Source organism: Puma concolor, chromosome C1, assembly GCF_028749965.1.
Source record: "Puma concolor isolate L17-30 chromosome C1, mPumCon1.1.hap2, whole genome shotgun sequence".
Taxonomy (NCBI): domain Eukaryota; kingdom Metazoa; phylum Chordata; class Mammalia; order Carnivora; family Felidae; genus Puma; species Puma concolor.
In genome coordinates, this window is record NC_141674.1 from 7,692,801 (window position 1) to 7,715,240 (window position 22,440).

Genomic DNA, 22,440 nt, shown 5'->3' on the forward strand with positions numbered 1-22,440 from the left:
AAGTCTGGAGCTCGGTAGGCAGATGATTTGGGAGGCCAAGCAGAGCAGGGGCAAAAGAAGTTGCTGACAGGAACATGTCCACCGAGCCCTTCTCCACAATCCCCAAGTGGCTGAAATATTAATCTGCCCCAAGGCGCTGCAGCTGACAGAAAGCTGCTTCACAGACAGCAAGTGGCATTTGATTAAAAAATAAAGGAAAACGCCCCCCCCCCCTTCCCTTGACCTTTCTTTTGGGGGAAGGAGATTTTTCTAATGAAAAAGAAAGAATTTGACAGTCTGGCCCCTGAGCTCAGTGTGGTCCTAAAGTGGGGCCCACCCCGGCCCACAGGCGTCTGGCCAGAGGCACAAGGCCCCTGGGCATCCTGCCATCCCTCTCACACCTGGGAATGGAAGGTGGGTCACTCCACGCTTCCAGCTGATGGGAACGTCCCACTCGGGACAGGATAGTAGCTCCCCGAAGTCACTTGCCCAAGGTCCCCTGGGAAATGGCCCAGCCCCCTTGCCAAGCACTGGCAGGCCCTCTAGGAGACCTGGGCAGACCCCTGGGCTAGGCCGCAGGGACCTTCCGTCCTGCCTGGTCTTGAGACGGTCTCACCTCAGAGTAGGGCACGCGGGTTCAGGAGCCGGACCGCTGAGGTCCAAGTCTGGACTTCGCCGCCTCCTGGCTGCGTGCCCGGGATCAGGCTACCCTCACTGCCCCATCAGTACCACCAGGCAGGACTCTGCTTCCCTGCCGTGTCTCCAGCACCGGTAAGGCACGTAGCCCTCAGTAAGCACAGCGGTTGCTGAATGAGTGGCTAAAGTGACAGCTGACTGTTCTCAGCTAAGTACCGAGAAGGGGGAGAACAGGGAGAGGAGCCAGGTAAACAGAAAGCCAAAGAATTCCAGAGATCCGAGAAAACACTTAAAAAGAGTAGAAAGCTTGAGAAGGAGAACCGCTCCCCGTGGTAAGCCAGAGGGAGGCCAGAGGTGGGACTCGGGAGGTCTGGCTGGGTTGTCCAACATGGCAGCCGCTGGCCAGGTGTGACTAAGTTAAAGGGATTCCAACCAAAATCCGGTTCCTTGGTCACAGAGCCAAGTTCAGGCACTCAACAGTCACAGGTGACTAGTGGCTGCCATACCAGACAGCACAGGACAGAACAGTTCCGTTCTGGCAGAAAGTTCTGCCAGACGGCACTGACGGAGAGGGAGACACTGGAAGGTTATCCTCGGCCTCGAGGGGCCGGCCGGGTATAAATCCCAAGCATCCCTGAAGTGCGGCCACCTGCTGCTTGGCTGGACCCATGCCCCTCCAGGTGACACGGGGGGCCCTAGGGAGGCGCAGGGATCTGGGACTCCTCTCATCAGCGGCTGGACTTGCGATGAGGGAGGGTGTGGAGTGGTAAGGACCAGCTGCCCCGGGACACACAGGCTCCCAGTGAGGCCAGGCCTACGGCCCCCACTTCACAGATGAGAGAACAGAGATGCCTCGGGTGGGGTGGGCAGGCCAGAACAAGGGGGCCCCAATAGCAAACAAACAGGATGGAGGCAGAGACCAGGCAAAGATGGGGGCTAGGGGCATGGGGGACGTGGGTGCAGGAGTAGAAAGACGCCTCTCCAACACCCCCCGACTCTGCTCTGCAATCTGAGGCGGCGGGCTCCCGGGGTCCGTAAGCCACTCGTTTCCTGGGCAGTGCCCGGCCTGCTCACCTGGGTCAAAGGTGGCAGAGGGCTTGAGGGCAGCCGCGGCCAGCCTGGCCATCATGGGTGAGATGAGGCCCTTGCTCGCCGAGATCCTCTCCATGATGGAGGCGGGGGGCACCGGGACAGAGGTGGCGGCGGCCGGGGCAGAGTCACCGGCTCCCGAGGCGGCCAGGGCGGGTGTGTCGGCTGCCGCCGAGGCCACTGCCCCGGACGACATGGCACCCAGGAGGCCGGGGGCACCCACGGGCAAGGAGGCGCTGCCCCGGCTCGGAAGGATAGGGAAGTAGGGGGCGGCGGTGGGCAGGCCTGAGTTGGAGAGGGCCAGCGCCAGCGGGATGGAAGCGGGCAGGCCCTGGGACAGCAGCCCGGAGATCTTGCTGTTGGGCGGCTTGGCGGCACCGGGCGTGGCCTCGGCGGCGGCGGCGGCGGCGGCGGCCAGGGAGGCGGAGGACTGCTGGCTGGTTGGGGAGGCGCTCAGGCTGGAGTTCTTGCTGCTCAAGGCCGAGAAGTCGACCAGGTCGTCGTTGCTCGACTCCTCGTGCTCCGTGTCCTTGGCGCCCAGCAGCGAGGACGGCAGCCCCAGCACGCCCGAGGAGCGGACGTGCCTGCGTTCGTGCTTGCGCTTGTGCGAGGTCATCTGGCTGGTGGACGTGAAGGTGAAGCCGCAGCCGGCGCGGATGCAGTGGAAGTGGTTGGTGGCCTTGCTGTACACGCAGCCCTCGTACCTGCACTCCTCGTACTTGTAGAACTTCTTGAAGCCGTCCTTGGCATACGCGTCATCCTTGATGTGATAGCTCTTGTGCTTCTCGATGTCACACTTGTTCTTGAAGGTGAATGTGCAGCCGGGGCGCCTGGACGGGACACGGCAGGGGCTGTCGCAGGGCCTCGGGGAGGAGGGGGCGCCCGGAGGTGGTCCTGCCCGGCTTCCGCCTCGGCCCCGGGGGGAGACCCGGAGAACCCCCGGGCGGCCCCCCTACCCTTGTGCCTGTGGCCTCCGGGAGGCGGGACCCCGAGCCCCGCACGGGCCCACTTCCCCACCTCCCCTCCCTCCCCCAGGCCAAGCAGCCTCCCTGGTGGGCTCCCCGTTCACCTGCAGTGGAAATGCGTGGTCTTCTGCCCGTAGAACTGGCAGTCGGCCGTGCCGCAGTCCTCGGTGGCTCGGAAGCGCTGGAAGCCATCGTTGATGAGCTGGGTGTTCTTCTTGTGGAAGTTCTCGTGGGTCATCACATCTGACGTGCTCGTATACACCTTGTTACAGCCCACCTGCAGGGGCAGAATGGCCGTCAGGGGGACCGAGGCCAGGCACCCCCGGGCCAAGGTCAGAGCCGCGGTTCTGCTGGCCACAGACCCCCCTGCTCAGGGGAGCTTCGGCCCCTGTAAACATCCAGCTGGGCTGTGGAGAGCCTGTGAAGATCCCCCCGGGCCCTGCAGGCCTGGGCTGTGCTGAGGGCTGGGTTGTCTGCACGGACTCCGGGCACCTCCCGGCACAGCCAGGTGTGGGAGTCCCGTTCCGCCGAGGGGCGTTTGGGGTCCTAATCCGTGGCTCTGTCTCGAAAGCCCCTGGCAGTGGGCAGGGCTGGGCCTGGGGGCCCGGCAGTCACCTTCGGCCCCGGGACTCGTTCAGTGGACACTTCCTGGCACAGGGCCCTCCCCACCCCACCCTAGCTGGGCCAAGGCAGGCAGCGTTGCCATATTGAGTAAAAACCCGTGGAATCTGAGCACTCTTGAAGGCTGGGCCGTGCCAGTGTCTGCACCATCTCAGGGCCCGGAGAGAGAGCCCCCCTCTCCTCCTGGCCCAGGTTGTTCCACGGAGCCCATAACAACCCCCTGACAAATGCCGGGGGAGGCGCAGCGGCTGCTATTTGCAACCCCGAGTCGCTCCCCCTGGACCTGACACCTTGAAAAAGCCCAGACTCGGCGTGGCATTAAAACAGAGAATTAAACAAAAACCTCCTCAGGAACCATTTGCAACGCTCCCCTTGGTGTTAAAGCCTGAGAAATGCTGGTCTGTATAAACAGCTCCCTGAATTTCACCCGCACCAAGTATGGCCATGGGGACGGCCCCGCCCTGGCCCTGCCAGACACCGACCGGGCCCGCGCCCCCAGGACTCCCTGCGCTCGCCTGCTGCCCCCCGCAGCCCCCCCGCCGCCCCCGAGCCAGGCCCCGGTCCCTGGGTGGCCCTGCCCCTGGCACCTGCATGCAGTGGTAGTGGGTGCTCTTCCCGTTGAGGTGGCAGCCGTGGTAATAGACGCTGCAGTCGTCCAGCGGGCTGAAGCGCATGAAGCCGTGCTGCAGGGAGTTGTCGCGTTTCTTGTGCATGTTGTAGTGCCGGATCACATCCTGCTTGCTCGTGAACCTCTGCAGGAGAGCACGAGTTGGTGGGGGCCTGGGCCAGCCCCTCGCCCAGAGCACTGCCCCCCCACCCCCCGCCCACTTGGCTCTCCCTGGAAATAATCCTGCCTGGGGTCGAGGCAGCCGGGTGGCGCCCAGGCCAGCACAGGGGACCACAGACAGAGCAATTCCAAGTCCCAGAGCCACAGGGCCTTCTGTGACCTCCCGCCGGGCTCCCAGCGCTCACGCCCAGGAGCAGAGGAGATGAATCTGGCCAGGCCCTTAAGGCAGCGGCTCTGACAGGGGACAGCTCATTTTGCCCGGTGTCACCTATGGGCTGTGCCGCCAGCTTGGGCTCCCTGATGAGCAAGAGGGGACAGCCCTGGGCACACTGGCTGCGTTTCCCTCTTGTTCACCTGCTCTGCATTTATCACAGGTGGCTTTGACCATAAGTGACGATCTCTCTGCCCCTCAGCGTTATCATCTACTAGCCGGGGCAGGAGGACACCGAGAAGAGTCAGACAAGGTGCCGAGGCCCTGGGGCAGGGGTGGGGGGTGGGGGGTGGGGCTCCCAGGGAAGGGAGCTTGAATGATCATCCCAGGGAAGCAGGTGGCTCCAGACCCTATCAAATGCCTGTTAGGCTAATAGTTTTCTGGGTTCTCTGTCTGCGTGAGTTAAGCTCAGGCGGCCTCGGCAGAACTGAACACCCCCGTCCCACTTCCGAGAGGCTCCCCCACCGATGGGCCAGCCCGCAGGGGCGGGGCTGGTGCCCACAAGGCCCTACCTGGTAGTTGCACTCCGGGTCAAGGCAGTGGTAGTGCTCACGGTACTGGTAGGCGCAGTGGATATGGCCACAGTGCTGACTGCCGGAGAACCTGCAGAGAGGAAGGGTGGGCTCAGCCCTCTCTGGGCAGCAGCCCCAGGGAGGACTCTGCTGCCAGAGCAGCAGAGAAAATATGTGCCCATACCCTGGGGAAGCGCTGCTGGGGTTCAGGGGCCCTGAGCCCTTCGTAGGGGTATGGGGAGCAGAGGTGGTCTGTGGGGGTGAAGTGGCAGAGGCCAGGGTGAGTGATCAGGCCTGTTGGGAATCCTAGGACCACTGAACTGCAGACCTGTCCTGCCTGCCTCGGGAATGAGGACGCAGTGAGGCACACAGGCCTGGCACCAAGGTGGGGAGGAAGAAGCTGGGGCGGGCCAGATGGCAGAGCAGAGACAGGGAGGAGGCCTGGGATGGGATGGGATGAGGCGGTGAGGGCAGGAGCCCCCAGGGTGACTGCCTTTCCTGCAGGTGCCGCCCACTGGCCCCGCACCCAGAGTGAAGCCAGGTGCTGGAGACACTGGCTGGGCCAGCCCAGGGCCCCGCTGCTGAGAGGTGTTAAAGCCTCTCTCTGTCCTGGGCTTTCCTGACACTTGAAACAGCCCAGGGTTATGAATTTTTAAAGCACAGCATCTGTTCGGCTTCCTGCGGCAGGGAGTGAGCTCTCCAGCCAAGTCCGCAGTCAGGAGCCCCATGCTGCCTGGCCACTGCCCGCCTCCCAGAAACCCCGACCTTCTCCAGGCCCCAGTGCCACTGGGCTGTGGTTCTCAGGCTCGGCGATGGCCACCCTGGGGAGGCGGCTCTGGGGAGAGCCCGCTAGGACAACTGGGGAGGAGGCTGGCCTCAGACTGTGGGACACGCGCGCACACACACACACACACACACACACACACACACACACAGAGACAGAGACAGAGGGAGAGACCCCTTTGTAAAGGGAGAACCACTTGCAAATAAATATTTAAGCTGAAGCTGCCAAAAAGGCCATCTGCTGAGGCACTAATAATAATGATAATAATAATAATAAAGAGATTGGAACAAAGCTGAAAAGACAGAGAGGGACAGGAAGAACCTAGAAGATCAGCAGAAAGACACAGGCTGGGGCACAGCTCCCTCCTTGGGCTGCCCCATCGGGTGTTGGCAGCAAGGGGCCAGATTTGGGGGCCTCCATCGAGGCGAAGTTTCTTTACCCACCCATCGTGTGGCCTTAAAAGTGTAAAAGGGCAGGTCTGCGGTCAGGAGGTGAGGGTCAAGGCCCGGTCCAGGGAGCACACTGAGGCCATGTCAGGGAGGATAATTGCGCGCACCTTCTCTCATCCCCAGCGGCTCCACGTTGGCCTGAATCCCACCCCAGACTCTGTATGAGCCGTGGCGGGAGCTCAGTGCTCACCTGTGGCCAGGCCCCGCCATCAGGCCCCTTTGGGCACCCTGGCCCTGCCTAGGATACAAGCTGCTTCAGGGCGTGTGGCCCAGGTCACATCGAGGGGCAGGGGCTGAGATGGGACGCAGTCCCTCCGGGGAATTTGAGGGCATGGGCGCATAGAGGTAGGGAAGCAGTAGGCACTCGGGCACTAGCGGTCAGATGGGCCTGTGGTCCCAGGGTCCCCAGGCATTCCTGGCCCCATCCCACCACCTCTCCAGGGCAGTCTCCTCCCCAGGGGCCTACCTGGCAATATATTTCTGGTAAATGTTTACATCTTCGGTGACAGCTGGTTTATCTGTGGGCAATCCGTTCCTGGCGAGAGACACACAGGGCACAGCCGATTAGCCGACAGGGGTAACTTCACACCCCAGAAGTGTCTAGGGGGCAGCTCCCTGTCCTGGGGCCCTGGCCCTTCCCTCTCTTGCTCTGTTGTGCTCTGAGGCCCTCAAGGTGGGACTGGAAAGCCCTTTGGCGGAACCTTGGCACAGGTTCAATTAGCCCAACTCCGGCAAGGGCCGGGCCATCCCAAGCTGGCACGGGCCTAGCTAGGAAGCCTTGGAAGCTGGGGCCTGGCCCCCGTTGCATACCGGGAGTCAGCAGGATGCTGGGAAGACCACTGGGGAAGGGGCAAGAGAAGGTGGGGTCATTTGATCAGAAAAGGCCCCCTCCCAGGCCAGTGGGCAGCTCCCTAGATCTGCTCCAGGTTTTTGGCTCTGCCTCAAGGGGGAAGGGAGTGTGGGAACCCCACACAATTGATCCACAGATAATTTGACCGTTGCCTGGGGGTTAGCGATGAGTGTGCCCCCAGACTCCTGCCTTCTCTTGCTGCCTTCCCCACGGCCCAGGCCCTGAACCTGGGAGCCACGGTGACCGGCTTGGAGCCCAGAGCCCTAACCCCAGACTAGGGCTTTCCCAGCCAACCCCAAGGCTGCATTTGAGGCACAGAAAGCCTGTCACTGGCAAATGGGGGTTACAGCAGTCCTTGGTACGCGTGTTAGCAGATGAGTACATGCATGGGAATATCTGACGTGTGATGCACGTGTGCACACTGCAAGATGTGTCGCATGCTGGGCGTGGGTGGCTACGCAGGCCGTGTGTGTGTGTGTGTGTGTGTGTGTGTGTGTGTGTGTGTACCTGTGTGCACACGCAGGCATGCGCATGTGCAGAAGCATGTGAGAGCCAGTGCGTGTATTAAGCTGGCCGCATGGTGGACGTGTACAAGTACGAGTGGATGCGTCCACGAGCATGGGCTTCAGGGGCAGAGAAGTGGCTACTCTAGTCCCGAGTTCAGGATGGGCGTCCTTACTTGACAGTGGAGACGGTCCCCGTGGTGATGGAGTCTGTTTTGGAGAAGGTCGACTTCAGGTACTCGGGAGTGTTGAAGGGCAGGGAGGCAGATGGCTCGGGCCCTGGCCCAGGGGCGCTGGGAGCACTGGGCACGCTGGGGAGGGGTGCAGGAGCCAGGCTGGGGGTGGGCGGAACCTTGGCGGGGCCCGGCTTCTGGATGGCCCGGACGTCGTACTTGGAGGGGCGCCCCACCTTGCCCGTCTTGAAGGCAATGGCCCCGCCCATGTCGGGGCTGCCCTCCCCGGGTTTGAAGAGGTGCAGGTACTTGACGTTCTCCAGGTCGTACTTGGATGGCTTCTTGTAGGTGCTCCCGTTCTGGGGCCGCAGGTTCTCGCCCGTCTTCAGTTTCTGGATGAAGAAGTCGTACTTGGAGGTGCGGGCCACCAGGCCCTGCATGGGAACGCTGCTGTGTGAGGGCAGGGGCAGGATGGTGGCCTTGGTCTCCAGGTGCGCCGTGCTGCTGGGCAGCCGCAGGCCGGGCAGGGGCCCCACCACGTCCTTGCCCGCCCGCTCCTCGGCCTTGGTGCTGTGGGCCGGCCAGGAGAGCTGCTCGCCGGCCTTGAGCTTGCGGATGTACTCCTCGTATTTGGAGAAGCGCGCCCGCTTGCTGAGGGCATCCTCGGAGGCGGGCAGCATGGAGGAGGTGGCCACCTCGGGGGTGGAGCCTGCGTGCAGCTTCTCGAAGCTGATCTTCCTGGCCAGCTCGTCCCTCGTGTTCTGGTCATCGTAGCCAAACATGCCGAGGAACTCGGTCATAGTGGAAGCCGCGTAGTCCCGGAGTGAGGAGGCCTCTCCTGCAGCAGTGGGGAGAGGCCGGTCACCTCTGGGAGGGAGCAGGGTAGCCAAGGGACAGGGGGCACCCCCTCCCCGTGAGCCCCCACCCACAGAGGGAGGAGGCTGGCATGGGGAGGGGGCGGAGCACGACATGATCTATGGACATTTGGCTCACTTGTTAGGTTTTACGACTCTTAAATTAATTTGTTTAAAAAAAAAGTAATTAATACCGGGGTAAAATAAAACGAGTTCATCAATGCCAGGAAAATCAATTTCCTAAATGTTCTGGCCGATGGCTTTTCAGTACATTAAACAAAGTTTCATAAATGTCTCCTCTCTCTCGCCTTGGCCTAATATGAAAGAGAAGTCACTTTACTGGAAGTAAGGCCAGATCCCAACCTGCCTCCCAAGGGTGGGGTGACACGGGGGCTGGGGACAGGTAAGGATGTGGGCCGGCAGCTGGGCAGTCAGGAGGGACCCCAGGGGCTGAGGGTTGGGGGTGGGCCTGGCTGAGCCTGTCTGGAGGACTCTCCCTGACCCCCACAAGCAGACACACAGGCCCTCATCCCTGGGAGGTAGAGGGCTTACCCCAGGCCTCACCAGGAGCTGGCCCCCCCCCGGCCCCACCGGCCCCCCACATACTGAGGGTCCCAGACCACAAGGCTGAGGGGGCAGGGGCCTTGCCAAAGCATTTGTTCAGACTCACTCGAGGCCCCTTGCCCCAGCCAAGAATTATGACGTGAGGAGTCCTACGAACCTCCCCGTCATCCTCGTGCCCGCTCATTAAAGGTGGCCACCCTGAGGAGAGTCTGCCTGGGAGGCTGGCCCTACTGGCCCCAGGCAGGGGACCGAGGACAGCCTGTCTACAGGCTCTACCTGTGTCCACTCTGGGGCACACAGAGATCCCGGAGCGGCCTCCCCACAGGGACGTGAGCAAACACGTACACACACACATACACGCACATCCCCTAGCTACCTTCCCAACCCTGCAAACACACACACATGGACACGAACCACCCAAACCCTACACCAATCTCCCCAGGATGAGCCTCAGGACGGCAGAGGCAAGATGATCCCATTCTGCCTGGGGTTCTTCTCTGGAGCCCCACGTCCTTGCACACATGACCTTCGCCACAGCAGATGTGTGACCCCCCCCCAGCACACACAGGCTTACTCATTCTCGTGCAGAACACTCACGAAACACCTACTATGGGCTCCGGCCTGGATCAGGGGTGGGCGCACATAGGAGGGTGAGACCCACATGGGCCCCAGGGACACACATGTTTTCTCCATTCCTGTCTGAGCCAGCAAAGTCGGGCACGTTCACTCAGAGCAGCAGGGCCCCAGGCTGGGAGTCCTAACAGCACAGCCAGGGGGAAGGCATGGCTGAGGAAGGGGTGGGAGGCCCAGGACCCCAGCAGGGTGGCAGATGAGGGTCGCCTCCCAACCCTCATTGCAACCTATCAGGTCGGTGTAGGAAGAGGACAGTCACAGGTGGCACCTGGAACCCCAGGTGGGCAGAGTGACCCCGGGAGCCAACAGATGGCTGTTCCCTGGGACGGGGTGGCCGGTGTGCCACTGTCCTGACCTCAAGCTACATGGGGTTGGGGGCCCAGCCTGGGAGGAGGGGGCTCTGGCTGCTAGATTCAGTGGCTCAGGGACCAGGGAAAGGGGCTAAAAATAGCAGGAGGCAGCTGAGCCCTCACTATATATGGCAGAGAGACAGAAGGCTTTGAAGGGCAGGCAGCTTAGAGGAGGGAGGGGGCTGGGTGGGGGTCTGAGGCAGCCCAGAGGCCTGCATTCCTGAGCCCCCAGGCCCAGAGAAGGTGGTCTGAGCCTGGCGGTGGCTAGGGCTCCAGCTGGTATCCTCTGGTGCCCAGGGCTGAGCAGGCTGCCCCAGGTGTCAGACGGGGCGATGCCCAGGTCACGAGGCCACTGGCAGTCCCGGTCCTGCCTCCTACTGTCCCAGCTCTCCATTTGGGGTGAGAGAAGGCAGGGGTCAGGGCAGGGCTGGGCCTGGGGGGTGGGGCGGGCCCCTGATGGGACAGCGGCCCTTGTCCCCGTCCCTCCCTCTCCTCTGGCTCAGCACAATCACCTTGTGTCTGGGAACGGCAAGGGCTTTTCCTATCAGAGGAAACTGAAGGTCACACTTTTCCTCATTGATCTTGCAATGTTTGTTAATTACTCTGTCACTGATGTGGCGAAGGATAATTAAACAGCTCTGTTTATATCTTATATGCATAATTATGTGGCTGCGCAGGGCTCCCCGCGCAGGGAGGAGATGCGCCCCTCGCTGCAGGGGGAAGGGGATAGGGGAGCAGGCAGGGGAGGCTCGGGGCACCGGGCACAGGCCTGAGAAGGAGGCTACGAGCTGGAGAAAAGGCCCCGCACCCGGGGTTCCATCCTAGCCACGGTGACCCCCTTCCACCCAAAACCGCAGGCCCTCTCTCCCTGGAGTGTGAGAAGCTCGGGGCTGCTGTGAGTCATAAGGACAAGGAGACAGCAGAAAAGCCAGGCCTCAGCCACCTCGTGGGAAAGAGGTCAGCCAGAGGAGCGCGTCCGGGGCAGGTGGCTGTGATGGGATCTGCGGGCCGGGCTGAGCCATCCTGAGGCCCTGTGCCTCGCCCCTGAGAGGTCCTGCCTAGCAGAGCCGGTGTCCCTGGGAAGGAGAAGGATTCCGGGAAGGGGCAGGGGAGGAGGCTGCCAGAACAGGTCTATCCCGGAGCTCTGCTCCTGTGGCTCTAGGGCTGACCCTGCAGGCTCCTGTGATGCAGGGGTGGAGACACAGTCCCACGGTCTGTCGCGGGTCCCACGTCCGCACAGCCATCCCTCACCTCCTCAGGCCCCCCATGCTCACAGCCGCCCCCAGCCCGGCTCACACCTGGAGTGCTTCCCTCCCACCCTGAGCAAGTCTTCCCTGTTCGCGCCAGTACCTCGGCCCCAGGCCTCGTGGGGCTGGATGAGGTGCCGGGACACGGAGCACGAGTGGGGGAAGCGGGCAGGCTCTGCGGACCCCCTACTCCTTCCCTGCTGCCCGCCCCCCCCACGGGCTATGCCATCTGTCCGTGCGGCTGTCTGTCCAGGGCTTCAGGCACCTACCCGAAGCCTGCTTGGTACTGGGGCCGCTGTCGTCCTTGGAGGCCGCCCCGTCAGACTCCTTCTCCTCCGTGACGCCGCCGCCATCCCTGGGGGGCTCTTCGCCGTGGTCCTCCTCGTCGCTGCAGCCCTGGGGCTGCACCATGTAGACGCCCTCGGGCGGCAGCTCCAGGCCCTCGCGGCCGATCCGCCCCAGGCTGGGCGCGGGCGCGGGCTCCTCGCTGTACTCGCCGTTGACCCACTTCTCGATCACCGCCCGCCTCTTGTCTTCCTCGCTGCGGACGCCCCGGGCCACGCCGGCCTCTCGGTCCCGCGGCCGCAGCGGGCTGCCCTCGGGCTGGGGGCCCGCCTCTGCCCCCTTCTCCACCACCACCTGGCGGCTCAGCTTGGCGCAGATGGCGTTGAGCTTCAGGCCGCCTTTGCGCTTGGCCGCCATCGCGGGCTTGCCTGCGGGCGGGTCGGTGCACCGGGTGCCTTCAGCTGCGGGGGTGGAGGGAGAGGTCAGAGGGTGCGGCCACCACCTTGGCGGCCAACCCCCCCTCCCCCACTAGGCCCTAGGTTTTCCGGATCCCACCTTCCTCACGCTGCCCCTGGCTGGGGGCAGCGGTGGGGGGGGGGGGGAGGATGTCTGCGCCCCTCACCAGACTGTGAGCTCCAGCGGCCCAGCTCGCCCAGCGCCCCATCCCTAGAGCCTGGCACCGAGGCCGGCGTGCACTGGGTGGTTCAGGACGGTTTGGAAATGAACATATGAACGAACGAATGAATGAATGAACGACTCCTCAAACACGAGGGGCAGGCTTCTCAGCACCTGGTTCCCGGAAGCGTTCCCTACACTTGCTTGGCTCTAAATTCCTCTTCTGAGAGGCGGGCACTCAAGGCGGGCGCTCAAGGCGGGCACACACTGAGGCCCGCCATGGCCTGCCCCGTGGGGAGATCACCCAGAACCAGGGACCGGCCCGAGCCAACCTCTTGCCCTACTGTCCCGGCCACTGGTGGCTGGGACCCTTCCCCCTCTGAGTGTCTCGTCCCTGGCAACTCCCCTGCCAGACTTGGTCCCTGGACCCCACCTGACTCCTACTCCTGCTCACTGGAGAGCTGTGGCATCTCTTCCTGTTCTCCCGGCCGCCGAGGGCCCTCTGAAGGCCTCTGCTTTTCCTCACTCCCCTTGCTTTCACAGACCCTCTTTTGTCTTCTCTGGCCATTTCCTTTCCTCAAGCCTCAATCAGGGCCACTCAAGGGCAGAACGCTCAGTGTTTCCAAGAACCGCTCATCCTTGTCTGAGGATCCCACTCTGCCCTCTCTGCCACAGCCACAGCTCCTTCCCTCGGAGGCCTGGCTGACTCCAGAAAGCCCACTTCCCAGCCCCGAGAAGCCACAGCTGGAACAGGCTGGGCTTTCTCAGACCCCCAACGGAAGGCCCAGAAGCTGCAGTTGCTGTTCCTGAACGACACGGCAGCCCGACAGAAACTCTTTAATGCGGCTGCCGGGGTCTCGCCACCTCCCTCACGGCTGCTGAGCGGGGGCGCCCAGGGGTCCAGGGTCGGGAGCACACGGCGGGTCCGCTCACCACACAGCCTGGGACCTGCCACCAAGGCCAAGGGTGGACACACATACACATTCTGTGTATATGTCTGCCTGTCCTCCACCTTTCCATCTGTCCGTTTAGTTGGCTCCTATCGTGTGCCAGACCCTGCGGTGTGCATGGCAGACGGCCTCAGCCGATTTGAGCACAGGGGGCCCCGCTGGAGCCTCTCAGTGGCAGGGCTCCCTGGTGTGTCCCCCAGCAGAGGAATGGGTGTGTCTGAGTCTCCACCCACATTGGTCAAAAGGCCGAGTGAGGGCAGGGGCTCGGCTTCCAGGGCCATGGGCAGAAGGGGCTTCCCTAGAATATAGATCAACACCCTGCGAACCCCCACACACGAAAGCCCACCAACAGGCATGCTCACACAGGACGGCCACCCCTGCCTGCCTGGGGACCCTGTCCCGCAAGGAGACTTGGCTCGTACAGACGGGTGGTTGTATAATGCCCAGCGGCCCCAGACCTGCCTCGAAACCAGCTGCCAAGGTGGCCTCGAAACCGGTGTATGGCCTCACCTGGCCCAGGGACCCACCGGCCCCAGCCCAGTCCAGCCAGCCGACTGCCCCAGAAGGGTCTGCTTGGCTCACACCAGTCGGCCCAGTCTTGGGGCCCTGGCTCTGCCGGGCCCCACCCCTGCCCAGGCCATGGGCCTACTCTGCCCAAGTTCATCCGCATCTCCAAGTGTGTGCCGCCCACACCCAGGTCTCCAAGTGCTGACGTGGGTTCTCCAAAGTTCAATGATGGTTCCCCTACCCAACCTCTGGGCCAGCTGCCAGGCTGCACGACACCAGGCTTGCTCCAGCAGACCTACAGGGAGCAGGCCTCACCTGGCCCCCTTGGTCCCCTGCCCTGGTGGGGACGGGAAGGGGAGAGTAGGGGAGCCTGCTCTATTTTTACCAGGAGGTAAGCAGCCAAGTGTGTAAGGGAGACAGCAAATGGATCTATAAATATTTATCCCAAGGAAGAGGGAAGCAGAAACTCCCAGGGCTGCACTTGCTGCTGGTGACACCCCCTCCCTGGGCTCCCACCCATCCTGGAGCCTCGAGGCACTTGGGCCCACCCAGGCCAGCCCACCCCCTCCTGCTCTCCGGCGTGTGCCTGGCTCGGTCCCTCCTGGGCCCCCACCAGCTGTGATGCAGCTGTGCACCCAGGGCCCACCCCCCGCCCACAGGCCGCTCTGCTCCGCCTACACCCCCCACACCTGCCCTCCAGCTGCCGCTCTGCCCCAGCCCACCTGCCTTCCAGATGTTGCCCTCCCTCTGACTCTACTGCCGATCCCAGGGGTAGAGGTGGAGAAGGCGTGTGGGCCTGGGGTGCAGGGCAGGAGGCAGAGGCTAGGGCAGCGGGTGGGGAGTATGAAGGAGCCAAGGTCCGAGCTGCTCGCCCATCCGCCTTCCGGCCCACTCCGTGGGGTCCTCCTCCCCTCCCCCTCCATCAGGGCGCTGGGACATACAGACTACCCCCCTCGTGGTCTGACCCCAGGCTCCTGTCCATGTAAACATTCCCCCGACTTTCTTCCCTAAAATATAAACGCCGTGGCCGGGCCTCAATGGGAGGAAGCCATCCGTCCCCGGCCCTGTCACTGCCCCTTTCATCTCCTTCCCGCCACCAGCCTGCCCGCTGCTCTATTTACACTGGACACTTCCTCTGGGAACAATACTGCCCAGGAGGCAGGCTTGGGCCAGGGGGTGGGAAGGCGAGGGGAGTCCTGCACTGCTTACCCAGGGCCGGGCTCCAGAAAGGAGGCAAGGGGCGGGGCAGCGGAGGTGAGCCCCAGTCAGGCTGGGGGAAACAGGAGAAACTGGGGAAAGGAGCGACGGGTACCCGCACGTGCGCAGCCGGCCCAAGGGCTCTCCTAGCTTCTAGTCTCTGGCCCCGGTGCCTCCGCATCAGTGGGGTGAGCCCCAGGAGGCAGCACAGCACGAGGGCATAGCCTGGCTCTCCCGCTTGTTGGTGGAAGGGCCCCAGGCAGGCTCCCGCCCTGGGAAAGGGCCACAGGACTGTAAGGTGAGAGGGTTCTGGCAAGCAAGGACCTGGAAGAAGGCAGCTGAGCCCTGAGAGGGACAAGCAAGCAGGTGTGGTGCACCTCTAGGCACAAGATCCCAAGACCAGGAAACTTCACCGGGGCCAGAAGAAAGAGGGGACACCAGAGAGGCTGGGGGGCTGGGCTGGGCTGGGGGCAGGCTGTCCACTCAGCAACAAACGACCCCTTCCCAGGTCTTCCGACCTCCTCTCCCTGGGCTCCAAACTCAACCAGCCCCCTGCAAGCAGTTCTCCTGTGTAAGCTGAACAGATCCTGCTCAGGGTGGAGGAAAGGAGGGGCAAAAACCAGACCATGCACATCTCCAGGTACGGTCTCCTGGTGCCTCGTGATGACCCCGTGAAGCAGGCACTGTCATCATCCCATTTGATAGAACAGGCAACTGATCCCGGAGCCGTGAAGACACCCAGAGCCCAGGCTCACAAGGGGCCCGGGCTCTGCCAGGAGCTGGGCAGCCACCGTGTCCCCAGTTGAGGCTTCTGGGTGGGCCCTAGGAAGTCCCAGGCCTCTCTTCCCATCTCCTCCTCACTCCCTCTCCTGGTTCCCATAACACGGAGCCCCCTAAAGTGTTAACTGCGATGGGTAAAATGGTGCAGCAGATTGCTACAATAAATAATTTACTGATATTTATAAATATTCAAATCAGCCAGCTTCAGAAATCAAATGAAGGGAGGGCCTCGGGAGAAGGGCCCGTTATGGCAGGAACCTCATCACTCCCTCCAAAGGCTGGGGAAGGCCAGGGCTCCTGCCAGTTACGGGGGAGACAGGGGGGCTCCTACCACTGCACCTGGGCCCCCTGTCCCTGATCTCTGGGTATGAAGGGGTTGGGGGTGGCTGGAATGGCTCCACCTCCTTGCCAGGTTGAGGCCAGACCCTCCCCTGCCCCGGGCAGCCTGTGTCAAGGGGTCGAGAGGCTCCAGTGCCCAGTGCCCACTGCCTGGGGCTCGAAGTTGCTTGTTCTGCCCTGGGTGGGGGGGGGGGGGCAGTCCCTGGGGGCTGGGCAGGCCTGGCAGCAGCCCCCCCCCCCCAACTTGTGAGTAATGTGTTTCGGGGCCGGGCGGCCTGTCAGCTACCAGGCTCCGGGTGCTTTATGGGCTCTGCCTGGTGGCTCTGAACTCCCTGGTAGGAAATAAAGTTCTCCCTGTGCGTCCCTTCTAAACATTTCACTCAGTGGAAACGGTGTTTAAGAAAAATGAGGACATATTTCTTCCTAAGGATGCAGTGTCCCCTTTGGGCAGCCTAATGCCCGCTGTATATCAGGAGGTGGGGAGGCAGGGGCCAGGCACCGGTCCCCTGGGGTAGGGATGATCCGGGGCCCCCCTGCCTGCTGCCAGGCAGCTCAGGGGCCACAGACACTGCCAGGCCACTGGTGGCTGCCCTGTGGCACGGCCCAGAGTGACAGGGCGGCTGGCACCCTCTGAACACCTCCCCTGTACCAGAGACCGTGCTGAACACTTTCTGACGTCAACTTCAGTGACCCACCCCCCCAACATCTCCATGAGGCTGTTGACCTGTCCCCATTTCCAGATGAGGAAGCAGAGAGAGCCTGGTGAGATTGGTAACTGCCCACGGTCACTCAGTGTCAGTGCTGGAATCGGACTCCCATGGGGCTCGGACACCCAAGGCCACGGTCTAACACCCCACATGCCCCCCTCCCGGCTCCCCAGCCTCCCAATTGGGGTGGTGGCAATGTCGGAGCTTCCACGCTGCCATCCCTAAGAACTTGAACTTGACAGGCCCCAGTTTTCAAGTGATGCATCTATGTTCATTCAAGACACCCTCTGAGCTCCTTCTACAGGCCAGGCCCTGGGCTCAATCCTGAGGACAGCATGAGAGCAAGACAGACTGTCCTGGTTCCTGCCACCACGGGCAGCTCAATTTAGACAAGGGGACAGATGTTCAAGCCACCATAAGCGCAATCACTGTGGTGAAAAGTCCAGGTGCCACAGGAACAGCGAGTCTGGGAAGCAAGGAAGGGTCCCTAGAGACATGTGCTCCCCCCAAGCTCCCCGACCATCCTTCCCACCTCTCTCCTCACCTCCCCCACCAGCCAATTTCTGTGTTAACTCCCCTATCTCCTCCAGCTGTGACCCCCTACCCCAGCCAAGACCTGTCCCATAGGAAAAGGTGTCCTTCTCTCTTGGGCCTGAGCCCTCCCCTCCCAGCTCAGAACAGAAGGGCCGCCCAGCTCGTGCAGGTAGGAGGGTGGTCACTGCTCCCCGGGACTCTCAGCCAGGCCCCCTGGTCCCCAACAGCTCTAAGACGGGAAGTGGGGGGGCCAGGCTGCTGGGCCCTACTTGCCCCCCTTTGTTTATTTATTTATTATGATTTTTTAGTCCAGTTAAAAGGTTTACTATCCAGACGCGTCTAAGTGGCCTCACTTAGCGTAAGTAACTCTATAAATCAGGGGCACTGTTAACATCCACCGCACAGGCTGGCTATCAATCTCCCCCAGGTCACAGCCAAACAGGAAGGGGAGAAAAAAAGAGTTACCACCCAGGGGAGATTTAAAACACACACATACGGCACACACACAGACCGTGCACGCGCGCGCACACTCGGGCGTCTCCGTGTTTGTGCAATCATATTATAATTCACACGTGCACATGCAGAACGGCCCGGAAACTGGCAACGCCGAGTGTGGTCACGGTAACACAGCACCAGCAGGGTTCCCGCGGCCGAAAGGGAGTCGGAGCCTGAGGGAGGGGAGCCTCCAAAGGGCCCCCAGGGCCGGGCTCTCGTGCCTGAGCTGCCCTGGCCAGCCAAGTGGCTCTCGAGGGCTGTGGAGCGTCTCTGCTTGGTCCCCTCCCCTCTCTGTGGCCCCTGCCACTGCAAACCCAAAGGACCAAGCTTTCCCCTTTTGTGTGCCCAAGGTGAGCCCTCGGCAGGGAGGTGGAGCCAGAGGAAAGAGGCAGGGAGGCTGTGGGCTGCAGGCCCCCGCAGCGGGGCATGCTGCGGTCCCTAGGTATTCACCAGCCGTGCCCGAGGCCGGACACACCCCAGACGCAACACGCGGAGCGGCCGGCTGCCTCGGAGGGTGCTGAGGCTAGCTGGGCGTCCAGAGCCGCTCTTCCGCAGGAACACCCCACCTTTTGACTGGAGTACGTGCGGCTGGGCGCACAGAGCTCGGACACAGGCTCCCACCCCATCCCCAGAGGGGGCCCCATGCCTGGAAGGACCCACCAGCTGGGCCACACCAGGCACCCGAGTGGGACAGGCCTCTCCTGGCACCCTCTGTGGATCCCCAAGACAAGGCAAGGCAGCCCCAGGGTGGAAGGCCTGCCCGGGGCCCACCTCTCCCACCTCGCCCCGGAGGCCTCCTGGCTCACCCGCCCGCCTGCCCGCCGCATCTCCCGTGAACTCTATTTCTCTTTCCTCTCTGAAAACAACTGAGCTGTAAATACTGTTTAACCTTCTCCCCCCCTCCCCCCCACCCCCTCCCCTCCGCACTATAAAAACACAAATATGCCATAACTCAGCCGGCCCGGCCGCCCAGCCTCCAACATGCCCCGCGCCCGGGCCTCTCAGGAAGGTCATTACAAACGACTTTCCGATTCACTGCTCCTGAAATAATTTTGTGTATTAAAACCTGAATCTGCACTTTCTGGGGCCGAAAGCCTCGCTTAATTATGGCGGGTGTCCTTGGGACGGACAGTGATCCTTCACTCGCCAGCCCGCTCCAGCCCTCCGCCCGCCAGCCCGCCCCCCTCCCTGGGCCCAATCTGTTTTCAAAGTGTGTCTGTCCTTTATTAAATTGTTTTCTTTTCCACATTATCAGTTGCCATGGAGACCTCATCTCTCGGATTATTTGAATTTCATTATATCTATTGATTTGGGAGCATTTCATCTTTTTTATTGTTTTTCTGTCAATTTTCAAAACGAATAACCATCTAATTTGCGTCAGTGCTGATTATGTTTGTCCCTCAATAGAGGTCGGCAGCTGCGCTGGGGAAACAAATCAATGAAAAACCATCATAAAACTCCCCACTCCAGTCTCCGGGATGTGTGGGTGACATTCCACGCCTGTGAGAAACACACTCATCAGCTCCAAGTTCGGCTACGGAGGCAGCGGCACCGCTCCACGTCCGCCTCCTCTGGCCTTAATATTTAATTTCGCGATTTGGGGCATTATTAGTGGTGTTTTTATTAGTGCGTGTGCATGTGAGTGTTTGGTGGTGGGCCGGCTGTTCCGTTAATTTGTGGGTGAGGCTGGGAAACCCCAGAGGAGGGCAGGGCAGAGGGTGCTAGGGGTGCGGTGGGAAGTGGAAGAAGCAGGTGCGGGGGGGGGGGAGCCCTGAGGATGGGGGCCCGGGAGGGGGGGACCCTGGGACCAGGAGGACCGCGATGAGGGGCTGGAAAAGGGGGGTCGCAGAAGGGGGACCAAGCGAAGAGGAGGAAAAGAGGGAATTCAAATTGCTTACTTTGTTGGTTTTTTTTAAATAATTTATGCAATTTTAAGCATTTATGTATAAATTTTTTAATAAGCCACCCTGGAGCAGGATGGCCATTAACATCCCAACGTCCTTCTGTCCAATGGGCTGGCGGAGAGGATCAATTTCTGAGAGTACTTTCCCTTTTTTATGACATGATAAAATGCTTTTAAAGCAACTTACACAAATATGGAAATTTTTTTTTTCTTTTTTCCCCTGTCCCCTCTCCCTTCCCCTAACAGCCTTCTCATCCACCAGGGAAGGGTGTGCGGGCACGCGCGCGCACGCACACACACACTTGTGCTCCTACTGCTCCCTCTCCTGCTGGGGAGGGGGGCTGCGGGGGGCTGGCAGGGAGACAGCCCCAGTTCTAACTGGAACTGGCCGCCTGTCCTTCTAACAAGGGCATAAACTTTCATTACCCATGCACGCAGTCAAAGACAATTTAGGGAAACGCGCTGCTCGGAAAAGGAAAACCTCAGCGATTCGTGACCCACGCTGCCGCCATCTGGGGGGCTCTCGCCTCCAGCGCTCAGGGGAGCCCGGGCCCTGAACCTCTGGCCCTGCCCGCAGGAGGTCAGGGGGAGGGGCCCTTGTGGGGGGTGGGCAGCCCTCCAAGGGAGGGGAGAGAGCAGAGGGAGCCAAGAGTCTCCGCCTTGGCTAGCTGAGAGCACCCGGGCAGGCCAGGGGACAGTCCCCCTTGTCGTGCTCTCTCCCCACACTGCTTCTCTAGCCCCACTAGGCATGGGCCCTGGAGGGCAAGCACAGGGCTCGTGCCTTTCTGCCACCCAGTGCGGGCACAGAGCAGAAGCTCAGCTCTGATGGACAGATGGAGGGATGGAGTGAAGACAGTGTAGGAAACCCGGCCCAGATACCCTCAGGCCCAGGTGCTGGAGAAAGGCCCCCTGTCCAGGTGTCACCTGCTCTGGAAGCCGGTCTGGGGCAGCAGTGCCTCTGGGTATAGGGGATGGGGGGCACTGGAGTGAGAGGGGGCAGCCTGGCTACCATCACCCCTACCCTGGGCCCAAGCCCCAACTCCCCAAGACGGAGCCAGGCCTTGTGAAGAAGAGGCCAAGTGGCCTATGCCCAGACTTGGGGACAACTGTACTTCTAAGTTCTCTTCATCTTGCAGCCCCTCTCATCCTGATGCGGGGGGGGAGGGTAGGGACCGAGGGGTGAGCCCTGCCCAAGGGATACCCTGCAGCGCCGCGCCTGGCCCTCCATACCATGCTCGGGCAACCAGGACTTTGGCAGCTTCCAAATCAGACAAGTCGACATCAGAAACTTGGCCCCCCAATTTTAAGAAAGTTAGGTCTCTGCCCTGGGCCTCAGTGTCCTCATCTGAAACAGGGCTTCCAGCATGGCATCGAGTGACATGTCTGGCATGTGGAGCCTGCCCTTCTACTGGATGGTGACCGCGGGCAGGGTCCTGCCTTAGGAGGTGGAAAGGCTGCTTCCTCCCTGGCCCAGGGCTGGCGTGGGCAGGTCAGAAAGCCCAGCCTCCCCGAGACCTGGGAACTCTGGGTCGTCCTGCTTCCCTCCCCCCCCACAAAGAGCCCAGCTCTCTCCTTGGGCCCTCGGCCGTCTAGGCTGCTGAGGGCCCGATACCCTCCTGCCCTCAAGTCTCAGAGCATCTCTTGGGAGACTTCCCTCCCTCTGGGTGAGCCTGACCCCCCGGCAGCCCAGGAAGGGCTCCTCCACATCCTTGGTGGCAGCAGCCAGGGAGCACGCCCGCCACGGCCAGGCCGCCCCAGCCCTCAGTGGGGACCCAAGGGGAGCCCACCCTCTTCCTCTTCTGTGTTCAGATCCCCCCCCCCCCCCGAACTGTCATTAAAATAACAAGTTTCTGTTACAATCTAAACATTCCCACATCGCATAAAGGGTTATATTACACCCGAGTCACTCCCGGGCCCGTGTTTGCACAGAAAAGCTCACGGCAGGTCCCCCCTCCTGACGAAGTGACTTATTAAAGTTTAAACAGTAATTAACAGAACAATAAAAATAAAGGGATGTTTGGGGAGTCATAGCGCACACAGGGTTTTCGGCAGTGCCAGCAGATTTTCAGTGCCCTGTGCTGGCAGCAAAATGTGACTGTGGAGCCAGGGGGGACGGAGGACGGGGCCGGGCCGGGGCCAGGGAGGCTTTGGGCCTAATGGGTAAGGAAGCAAAGGCAGACCGGAGAGAGGGGAAGAGGGGCCCAGGGGGCTTATTCGGGTCTGTGCGGGGCCACTAGCCCCACCAGGATCTGGAGAGGCGGGGGCGGGGGGGGGGGGGTTCCCTATGAGCAGGAGAGAAGGCCTGATGCTGGCAGGAAACCGCCCAGCTGGGCTGCTGAGGCTTCGCCAGGCCAGAGCCCAGCTTGCCCCAGGCACTTCCGGGAGCCCAGTGCCTCGGTCACATTCAGCCAACTCCAGCATGGACCTGGCTGGGGGAGGGGCGTGGGCATCGCCAGACCCTGCCGTTAATGATTCCTGGGGCTGGACCCCAGCCACTCGGGCTTCTCTCCCAGTTGGGCAGGTACTTCTCCCTGCTCCTGTGGCCAGGGGAACCACACACCCCTGAGAACTCTCCTGAAGCTACTGGCCACTACTAAGCAGGAGTAAGGCCTCCGGGAAAAGAACTTCCTCTCTGCCCTCTGGGAAGGGGAGATGAGCTGGCCCAACTCATGCTGGGCCCCACCTGAAGGGAGGAAGCATGGGGCTACCTAGGTCAGCGTGGGCCCCCACTGGTTGGAGTCCTCACTCACAAAGGGCCTCAGGCATCTGGGCCTGGAGGGCTGGTCCAAGGCCAGGCCAGGCATCTTTCACCCTCTGGTTCTCCCCGTACAAGCTCCGCCTAGAGGCTCAGACACCCAGCTGTAGGGGATGGCAGACAGCAGGGGAGAAGCCCCGGGAAGAGGGGAGGCTCCACCCGGATG

The 22,440-nt window shown here is 61.9% G+C and overlaps 1 protein-coding gene across 4 annotated transcripts in view; it reads right to left on the reverse strand.

The window, feature by feature from the left end:
- CASZ1 (castor zinc finger 1) overlaps positions 1-22,440 on the reverse strand; it is a 146,858-nt gene that overhangs the window by 12,824 nt on the left and 111,594 nt on the right. For all 4 annotated transcript variants that reach the window (XM_086715665.1, XM_086715666.1, XM_086715664.1 and 1 more), the window contains 7 exons: positions 11,477-11,953; positions 7,563-8,397; positions 6,500-6,568; positions 4,801-4,891; positions 3,878-4,042; positions 2,774-2,946; positions 1,690-2,534 (listed from right to left, as the gene is read on the reverse strand). In XM_086715665.1, the coding sequence (XP_086571791.1) occupies positions 1,690-2,534; positions 2,774-2,946; positions 3,878-4,042; positions 4,801-4,891; positions 6,500-6,568; positions 7,563-8,397; positions 11,477-11,953 (2,655 nt within the window). The remainder of the gene's footprint in view (positions 1-1,689; positions 2,535-2,773; positions 2,947-3,877; positions 4,043-4,800; positions 4,892-6,499; positions 6,569-7,562; positions 8,398-11,476; positions 11,954-22,440) is intronic.